Here is a 10,096-nt window from a genome sequence, read left to right as displayed (position 1 = left end):
GTTCTTGTTTTTATTGTCCAGTCTCTTAAATCTGTCACCCATGAAGCATTGAGTTGAACAGGTGACAACATCTTAAAGTATCTTGCTTCCTCTGGGCTTGTACGTAGTGGTTTAATTTTCTTAATTAAAGATACTGTAGATTTCTGCTACATGTGGTTGGAATAAGGAGGAGATGTGGATGTTCCTATGTGGGTGGCAAAGTCTTAGTGGTTTGGGTTTGTTCCTATGGGAATAAATGGCCACTACACAGGTATTTTAGATTAAGGCCAAGTTTGTTTAAAAAAACAAAACAACAACCAACCACAACTCAACCCCTAAAACTGTTAGATCAATACTTTGTTTATGTAACCTTGTGGATAAAGTAAACTCCCTGTATTTGGTCCCCCACTGGTTTCCTAGGCAGAATCAGCAGGCTACTCCCAAGCAGGTCTTTCCACTACACTGAAACATAGGGTGTTGATCAATGAATTAGTCGTGAGCACGCTAGCTCAGGGAATTTGTTTAATGAAGTAGAGAATGAAGGCACTTGCCTTCCATAAATCAATAAATACTGTCAATGCAAGTCCAGTACAAAAAGAGTTTATTGAAAAGTGCATGTTTTCACAGACCAACATCAGAAGCACAGTCCATGTACACTTAACATGTCAGCAAGACATACAAATTGGAATACAATCAAATATATTAAAATAGTTTCAATTACCAGCATTGAAACAGTTTTCGGTATTAGTGCAAAAAAGGCAACCCAAACAAACTGCAGACAGTAGCCGAGAAGTTTTCCCGTTAAAAAAAAAAAACAAAAAACCAAAAAAAACCCCAAAACAACAAAACTGGAGCCAGCCTCTGCTCTCCCAGTGCAAAAGAGGGCTTCAGTGTCTTCACACTGTAGACAGATGTTTCCTTTTACGTTCAAAACAATATAATTAATAAATCAATGGCACAAAACAAACCTACACCCCCTTTAGCTTTTAAAGCTCTTAAACTGAAAACCACAGACCAACAAATTGTTTATCAAAAGTCCACTGCGAACTGAAAGCCTTACAGTATGTGCTTTGGCATAATTTCAGTGCATTGAATTTTTGAAAGGTTTGCTACTGTTGTGTGTTTAGTTTTGTATGTTCACCCCGTGTCTGGCAGCTCATCACATTTGTCTTGAGACTATATTGATTCAGCTTTGCATTCTCAAGTTTTGGCTTCAGTTCTAAGGGTTTTTCAAAGAAGTTAACTAATGACTGTTCGGTCAAGAGGGATGCTAAAATATGTTCAAAAGAGACAGTCCAGTCCCCTTCAGTCACAGGTGAAGGCTGGGAGTCTTTGTGAGGGGTCTTCACAGCATCGGTAAAAACAGCATCCTGATCTGAAGCAGAGGCCTCTGGCTGCAAGTCCTCGGTGAACTCGTCTGATCCGCTCCCCAGGCTGATGCTTCTTTGTCCTACTTCCCCAATCTGAAGTAACAGTGTGGTCACAGTGGCAATGGCTTGATACAAATCATTCTCCTCTGGATCTTCATGAAACATGCTATACAAGGTTTTGCAGAACTGAATGAACTCCCTCTGTAAAGGATGAAAAACAAAAATCAAACCACTGAACAGCCATGCTACAGGTAACTGTAGGAGTCAGGCAAGGGCACGGTTACCACAAAGGAAGGCACAATGCTGCATACATTTATATGATCATTTATAACTTCTGCCTGCTTTTAAAAAAAATGCTAGCAAAGGGATTTCAGCCCATACTGATGCTAGGGAACTTTGGCACTGCAATCAAAAAGGGAACAGAGCAGAGAAGTATTTTGCTGTCTTAATGCAGGAGACCAGGATCTCCCCGATGACCAATGGGTAAGTGAAATAGATACAGAGCAAGGGATACAATCCGTTACTGGTGGGAAACTGGTGGCTGTTACACAGAATGAGTTACCGCCTAAGTAGCCATTCACAGGTCTGCAAGGAACTTCCCTTGTTTCGCTCCCCTCTTTTCTCAGCTTTTTTTCTTCTACATGTAAAATCCAGCTATCTTCCCTGCCCGACCCTCTTCTCTCTTTTTTTTTTTTCCTTGCTCACCCCATCACAGATGATTATCAGGCTATGTTTCCATCCTGTTACAAAATTTGTGAGCCTTCAAGTTTCATACAGTCACAGAATGGCTATTGAGGGCACAAAGGACTGCAGGGAGTTCAGTCTTGCCTTGGTGATGCCTTTATGAGAGTGGCCCTGCTGAGCTGACAGGTTAGGTACATGCCACCCATTTAAAACTTTATTTAGCAACAGCAGCACAGAAGGTATTCTGGGGTGTAGCTGAATCTTTCTTTGCATGTCTGTACATTTGATTTACTAATATGGGACCCTTTTCCCTCCAGTAGATTTCCTTATGCCAACAACATACACAAAGCTCTGTGGGCACTAGGGAGGAGATGATGAGAGCCTTCAGCTGTCTCAATTTATCAGTTCTAGTTGGCATGTGGCTGAGACAGGGGAAGTCCCAGTTGGTGATGGACTAAGAAAGAAGTTACTGGTTTGGTGGAGAGGAGGGCAGGGAAGACAGAACAGCAACATGCATTATCAGGAATTCTTTTGGTTTGGAAGGCTTTCTTGAGCCTGCATGAGCCCGTTTTACAGCATGATATGCTGCAAGTGAGGGTGGCTCTGAAATCCTTTCTGTTCACCAGCCAGTCTGAGGAAGCTGCTAGAAAGGTAGTTGAAAGTTTTTAAACACCTGCTCCCTGGATCACAGTAGCCCAGTCCTCGATACCTAAAGGACTGAATCCAAGCTCAGGCTGAAGTTACACTTTATCAGAAAAAGCCAAAATTCAGTCATTTAATTTCCAAGTAGTCTCCACTTCTTTAAAAACAGACTACAGCTTCTAATGTACATACCTGGCTCATTTTTGGCAATTCTTTTTCAGTTTTAGTATCTTTTTCTTTGGCTAGATCCTTTAGCATCTGCTTCAACTGCTTTTGGTAATCTACTGCATCACCTTTTTTGGAGCAGACATAAAGGAGAATTACTTTTCAAGATACTGGAGTACAGTGACAATTCAAAATAAACCTCGGAGAGCAGAGACAGGTTAACAAATGGAAAGCTGGTTATCTCATATGCACATCCATTAGAGAACCATTTGGGACATACCATTTGATTTTCCAATGACTAGTGGTCTTGAAGTTGACAGCAAAGGATTCTTTAATGGTGACTGGCTATCTCGTTCATTTTCAGTGAGAGCTATCCAACCAAAAAAGTGACAAATGTAATGATTAATCCTTTGAATGATGCATAATGTTATTTATGCTTATAAAATTTACATAATTGAAGAAATAATTGGGCAAAGATGTTTTTAAACAGTATTTCATTAAATCATACTGTAAAATTATTTAATGTAAGTAAGACTGGTGCTGTGGTGAGAGAGTCGGAAGTTTGCCAAGAATGGCACATCTAATTAAAAACTTTGCACAGAGAAACTAACACAGAATTTTGTCACCTGATCAAAACTGGATCGAGATAAGGAGGTTTCTATGGTATGCAGGGTACAAGCCATCCAAAAATATTATTTCAGTTCATATTTTGTCTGGAAGTAACCATACAATTGGCTGCAAAAGATGTCTCAATGCAGCAGATGTGAGCCTTAACATTGTACATCTAGAAATTTCATCCAAAAAGGTTTTGACTGGAGTGAGTTTTAAAATGTGGTGAGCGTAAGTACAAATACAGATCCTATAAGCCCCAAGGTGAAGGAAGCAAGACAGGTTCTTCATTAAGCAGCCTTTTCTCAAAAGCTTTAAGCAAGAGATTTCTGGGGAAACTGAGGTGTCCATTCCCTTTCAGATTTCTTACCTGGTGGGATATGCAGCTTATATAGTAACTTTATCTTTTCATTCATTTCTCCATTATACATAACATCTGCAAAGAAAAAAAAAAAAAAAAAAGAACAAGAAGGAAGTGGACAAGAGCATTTACTTCCACGGTTTAAAATAAATCGGGCATCTCTCTGTGCACAAAAGATAATTGTTTGCATGGACAATACACGAAAACATATGGCCAGTATATTACATTGAAATATTTTAAGTTGTGCCTGTCAAAGAGGAACAGCAGGTGAGAGCCATCTGGTTTGGTCTTTGTTCTTGTAAAATAGACTGGGAGCACCTAACCCTATGGAGCTTCAGCATTGTTTAAAAATATCAAGGAGGATGGCAGGGAAACGAGCAAAGGCTGTTTGCTGCCACACATTAACAGGAGTGCAAGAGGGGAAAGACAGAAAACTCTCCTTGGGGCTATCATATTCTCAGTATTTCTCCCCTTCAGCCCTTACTGTTCTACAGAGTAAGCCCAAGGAAGATTACTATTTCATATGTAATATAATTCATATTTTCAGTGACTAGTGGAAATGAGATTCTAGACTTTCAAAGGGACTGAAATACTGTGAAGAACTTTTTCCTTTAATTCAAAGTTGTATTCCTTTAAGAATCAAAATAAAAAAATGATATAATACAGGGTGGCTTGGTTCACATTACAACAATTCTGAAGAGCTTAAGTGGTGAGAATGACTACTAATTTTTACTGAAGCTTTGAATGTTGATTCAGGTTTTTTCACTGAACAGCTGGTGGCCTAAAGACCAACCCTAGTGCAGCTCTCAGTCCCTGCTGGCCAGATGTGTTTTGTTCTGCTTACTGTCAACATATAAGGCAAACAGCAATCAGTTGTGTTAGATTAAGTCTTCGAGAAGCAGTTACAGAGAGGTATACTGAGAGCAACAATCCAGTAGAGAGGATTTCCTAGCACTCCATGCAGACCCAAGTCTAATTTTGATTCATAAAGTTTTTTTCAACAAACTTACTACTGTCTGAGAAATATTTTAATACAATATTCAATCATGTCCTTAGGCCGTTTTTTACATCTAATCGACTTCAGGTGATTGGAACACCAAAAAATTAGCCTGACCAATGACCTTTATTGATCACAAGCCCCCCCAAAAAAACTGCCCGCATCCTCCCCAGCCGGTTGTATCGCATTTTAACATCCGCATCTCACCCATGTGCTACCCTCCCTGTTCTGCCCACTTTCCACCCCACAGGGGAGCTGATACCTAAGCAGCTGGCCAGCCCCTTGAATTCAATCAGCCGGTCCATGTTCTCATCCAGGAGCCGGAAGGTCCTTTGGGCAAGGACGTCGGTGTGCTCCCCGCAGGTCCAGGGTGAGACCATCCTGTACAGGTTAGCGAACTGCTGGGCATCGATGCGGTACTGCTCGGCGTATGGTCTGCTGGGGTCGTGTCGCTCAATGACCGGACTCGTCATTTCCCAGTAACACCTTATTAAATGTTCCCTCTAGGAAAAATCAGAGGCAGGAAAGGGGGCTTGCGGTGTGCAGTATCAGAGAGCACAACCAGCAAAAAAACCCATTCATATCAAAGTATGCTGGAAATGCTCAGAATTCTCTTTGCATGAGGTGTTATAACAATACCGAGACCATTCCTGTGAGAAAAAGCAAATCTTTAATTAGAGCAGCCAAGTGCTCTCATGATTTCCAATGGATAACTAATAAATTTGAAGGGAGACTGGGCAGATTCTTGGAAGAAATTCACTGCAGGCTACTGAAACTCTTTTAGTCACATCTGTCCCAGGATGTCTCTAACCGGCCAAAGGTACAAAGGGTGACAAGAAAATCTAGGGTAAGTATTATACAGGCTTGACCAGCTCATTTATTCTCTCTCATACCTCTCCATTTGGATACTGTACCTATTAGTCTTCCCTCAGGAATGGGCTGAAACAAAACAGAGTCCTAACAAAACAAAGTTATTCCAAGGGAGCAAGAGAGCTAATGAAAAAGGAACCACCACCAAGAAACAAAATGAGAAAAGGGGAGGAGTGCAAGCCAATCAAAGCTCAAAAACAGAGCAGCAAGGAGCAGGACGGAAGCACTGAAGAGCAAGCCCCAGCAGCATCACCTTACACAACCACTAACAGAGGGAGGATACAGCTGCTCTTAAGCCAGAAAGCTACAGAACACCAAGAACATACCACAGGCATGTTCTCAGTACCTAGTACTTATGGCTATGAACAATACACAAAAGAAATAGGGCAATAATTTAATGCTTAGTCCTCTAAATCCAATATAGTTGTATAAGCTTAGATATCCCTGTCTCCAAATAACTTGCATAATAGTTCTTTCAAATATCAACTTGACAGAAACTGAAGTAGAAACTTCTTTTAGTTCTAAAAAAAACCCCAACAACCAAAACTATTAGAAAATTGGGAACAAATAGCAAAGACACAAGTTTGTGGGGATTTTTGTCCCCCACGGAAAACAGTCTGCCTTTAAAAAGCATTAAGAGAGCAGGACTTAAAAGTAGTGCTGAGCTCCCAGTGAGCAGAGCTACGTATTTAATTTATTCTGCATGTGAAAGTTACAAGAGCTGAATTACTCATGGACCATTTCCAAGCAGCAAGTTAGAAAGGAAACTCTGAAGCTATTCTCCGTTGAAGGATCAGTACATTACTATTCCTCTTTAACCACTGGGCAACCACAAAAAGGACAAAATGACAAGATCCCATCCGAATAGTACCACCCAGGCAGAGGACATGAAGTACAAGGTGGCACTGCAAAGTAACAGCTGAAAGTTATGCCCAGAAGCCTCAAATAGGTACCACCCTCTACTTTTCAGGGAGACCAACCTTGAACAAGTCATACAATTCCTCTAGATCGTCAGGAAGAATCGAAACATCTGGGATGACAACTCTGAGCTTAAAAAGAAAGAAAATCATGTTAATGACAATCTTTTGTCCCATCATCACTGACATGGACAGGCTCAGGAGCCCTGCAGGGACTGTATTTATGTGGTACAGCTGAAAACTGCAGCACTGAAAAATCTTTGCAATTTTTCCCCCTTCTTTAGGTTTATCAGTTGGACAGATCCATAAAAAGCAAAGTCCCTCAAGGGCTATTGAAAACAAAGCCAGGAAGTCCCTAAGCTACAGGTCACAGGAGGCCAAGGAAGCATCGCATTGCACTCGTGCTCTTCTTACACTCTTCCCTGGGCATCTGCCTAGGGCCACGGTCAGAGAGAAAGCGCTGGGCTGGATAGTCCTGCAGTTGTTCTTAACATTCAAGCCACTCTAGAAAATAATGCAGGTGGATGCAGAAGAAAAAAACAAGCCCATCGGCATCCCAGAGAAAAGCTTTTTGCAGAGTCAGTAAGGATTCTTCCTTTTTTTTTTCCAAGATCTGATGGAGCTTTTTAAAAAACGAAAGCCGTCTGCCTCCAGAGAGGAGATGTTAAGCTACCTCAGTTGAAACAATCCCCTACTCACCACATTTTGCTTGGTTGTATCTTCATGGTTCTGCAGGACACGGATTCGGTGTTTGTAACGCATGTGCTCTATCTGTGCCACAGAGTGGTCTCCAAATTTCTACGAGGGAGAAACAGAAGTTTATTATCTTTATAGCATTTAATGATATTTGTATTTCTCATCTAGTGAAGACACAACTTCTACAGTATTGTGAGTCCCTGAAGAAAAAGCATACCCAGTCTCTTACTGATCTGTCAGTGCAGGTTTTTATCTATGCTACACCAAGCCTTATACATCTGAGCACTTAGTCAAGGAACCTGTAAGGATGTGTACTGGCTTTCAAACATCCATGCTGAATTTATCCTTAACTGAGCAGTAGACCCAGAGCAGTATTTTACCTCATAGGAGTCATGAATCAAGTTCGCTATTTCAGTCACTGGAGAGGCTTCTGGGTCGTCGCTGAAGAACGCATGGTGATTACCAATAGGTGGCAGAGGGCTTTCCTCATTTTTGACATGCTCTAAAAACCTGAAGGGAAGAAATACAAGCAACACAGATTACTCTGCACGGTGCTTTTCTCAGTCTAAACAAGCAAACGAGTCTTATGGCTCAGACTTAGAAATAAACAGGGTTTTGGGCTGCTAGGCTTTTCAAAAATGCTTTCAGGATTACTCATTTGAGCAACGACCAGCCAGCCAAATGACTAAACACTGCCCAAGGAAGAAAACTTCTGTCTCCTTGAAGTCTGGAGCAGGAAAGACCGTCACTCTAGGGAAGGCACAAAGAACAGCAGTAAATATTGCACATTGACGCAGTCGATGCATGTCTCGGCGCTGCCAGGAAACTTCACAGGACATCTACTCTTCTGATGTACAAAGCCCATTGTTTAAGGCAGATACTGGGAAAGCAGCAGCAAGGTGACACAGAGGGTCCCGCTGGTGCCCTACAGAGCACCACTGATATCACGATGGCACCCACATGCCTTTGTTTTATGGCAGAACAGTCCGTGATGGCAGGAGCACTCCTGCGTGGCCATACCTGCTCAGGATCATCAGGGCCTGCCCATCGTCCTTGCTGTTACACAGATCCACAGCATTGGCTTCCAGGATGGCCAAGCCCAGCTGGAAAATAGCTTTGATCCCATCATAGAAGAAGCAGTCCACAACATTCACAGCACTTTCCAGGGGCATGATGCTAAGGAAAAGGGTAAGGAACCATGAAAGAGAGATGGAAGCTAAGGTTGTCAGATCCTTCATATGTTCAGCCAGCTCTGGAAGTTGCTCTTTTATAAGCTCTTCAAACACCGACTGGTCTACCTGAGCACCTGCAAGTCATAAAGAAAGAGTATTAACCAAGACTGATACAGGAAAAAATACTCTTTAAAGCTAATGATCGCTGTCAACTATTAACTGCAAGACTTTCTTAAAACTTAAACTGACGAGATACACACGCATCTGCAATGAAAAATTCCATTATCCTCCTGCTGCGATCTCAGCACCAACCCTCATGTCCGTAATCCTTACTGTACAAGTTTCTGCAAAAAGACTGCGTTGATTCTCTTAAGTGCCTTTAGGGTGCAATGAAACAGTAATAGCAGCAGCTGTTGGTTTTGGCTAAAAGAGCACACAATAATTAAGTGTTAGCAAAAGCAATCTTACAGCACTTTACTGTTCGACTTGGGATCTATGCAATGAAAATAAGACAGTACACATTCCTCTCCAGTATATGTACTCGAGGAAGCGGGCAGTAGAGCTTTCATTCTAAGTGAGAAAATCTAAGATGGAAATCCAGATATGGCTACATATACTAAGCAGGAAGAAAAATACTTACACATAAATATATGTGGATATAAATATACACTTACACGCATATACATCTATATATAAAAGAAAAAAAGACTTCTGCAATGCCCCGATATGAGCTTTCCTAACTGTCCGAACCAGCCTTTCCAAAAGGAGCAGATTTAGGCTCTGTTTTAGCTACTAGCTCAGTCCTGCTTTTTCAGCAGCTATTGTAGAATCAATATAGTTTCATACCACTGAAATGTCCTGTGTCTACAAACCAGATCCGCCACATCAGGGGCTTTAACCAAAGACACTAGAAGTTAAAAATGTTCCCGAGTACAAAATGCAGTAAGCTTTTCAATTATTTTGTCTTTCCTTTCAAGTTACTTCATTTCTTTCTCATAGTCCATATTCTGCAAATATTAGGGGACCACTTTAATTGCTATGAAATTCCTGAGACATACATACGTTTAGCACTCAAAACTTCTGTGGTCCAAAAGCAGAACATAACCTGGACAATTCGTGGCAGAGAGCCAGCATCTTTTGGCTTTGCATCCAAATCATTAAAAAAAGCCCCAGCTATGACATTTCTCTGTCTTAGAACTCTTCACATCAAGCCACAAAGAGCTTCTGCTGGTGGCTGAACAAACAGTACAGCACCACAAATCAAAAATAAGTGCCCAGGGACATGCAAAGAGCTTTTGAGAAACACATCAAGCATGGTCCTTTGCTTTGAAGAGAAAGCCTTCTCACATCAGGTGGTCATAAATAGGAAGGGTAAAAAAAACAGGAGAAAATGGACTGGGATTACTCAACAGAGAGCAGGTTTTGTCTGTTTTGGGTTTTTTTTAACAAGCTTAATTCCAACAATTTAATAGCCATAGTTAATACAGACCCAAAAACCAGAGCTGGTTTTAGGGTTATTTGAAGGAAGCCAGAGACAGACAGGCAGATGCATATAATAAGATCATTTCAGACTCAGAGGCAGCACTGGCAAAAGCAGAGATGTAAAAGGCATGTGCAATGCTGCCCAGATCTTT

General features: G+C 41.3%; 1 protein-coding gene across 2 annotated transcripts in view; it reads right to left on the bottom strand.

Moving 5' to 3' along the window:
• Positions 1 to 563: 563 nt before the first annotated feature.
• TBC1D8 (TBC1 domain family member 8) overlaps positions 564 to 10,096 on the bottom strand; it is a 48,001-nt gene continuing 38,468 nt past the window's right edge. For both annotated transcript variants that reach the window (XM_037376891.1, XM_037376890.1), the window contains exons 12-20: positions 8,311 to 8,596; positions 7,671 to 7,800; positions 7,294 to 7,392; positions 6,658 to 6,726; positions 5,070 to 5,310; positions 3,820 to 3,885; positions 3,121 to 3,210; positions 2,868 to 2,968; positions 564 to 1,550 (exon numbers count right to left, since the gene is read on the bottom strand). In XM_037376891.1, coding sequence (XP_037232788.1) covers positions 1,089 to 1,550; positions 2,868 to 2,968; positions 3,121 to 3,210; positions 3,820 to 3,885; positions 5,070 to 5,310; positions 6,658 to 6,726; positions 7,294 to 7,392; positions 7,671 to 7,800; positions 8,311 to 8,596 — 1,544 coding nt within the window. In that variant the 3' untranslated portion in view covers positions 564 to 1,088. The remainder of the gene's footprint in view (positions 1,551 to 2,867; positions 2,969 to 3,120; positions 3,211 to 3,819; positions 3,886 to 5,069; positions 5,311 to 6,657; positions 6,727 to 7,293; positions 7,393 to 7,670; positions 7,801 to 8,310; positions 8,597 to 10,096) is intronic.

This window comes from Falco rusticolus, chromosome 2 (assembly GCF_015220075.1).
Source record: "Falco rusticolus isolate bFalRus1 chromosome 2, bFalRus1.pri, whole genome shotgun sequence".
Classification (NCBI taxonomy): Eukaryota; Metazoa; Chordata; class Aves; order Falconiformes; family Falconidae; genus Falco; species Falco rusticolus.
Note: the sequence above shows the minus strand (reverse complement) of the source record. Positions and strands in the feature narration are given on the sequence as shown.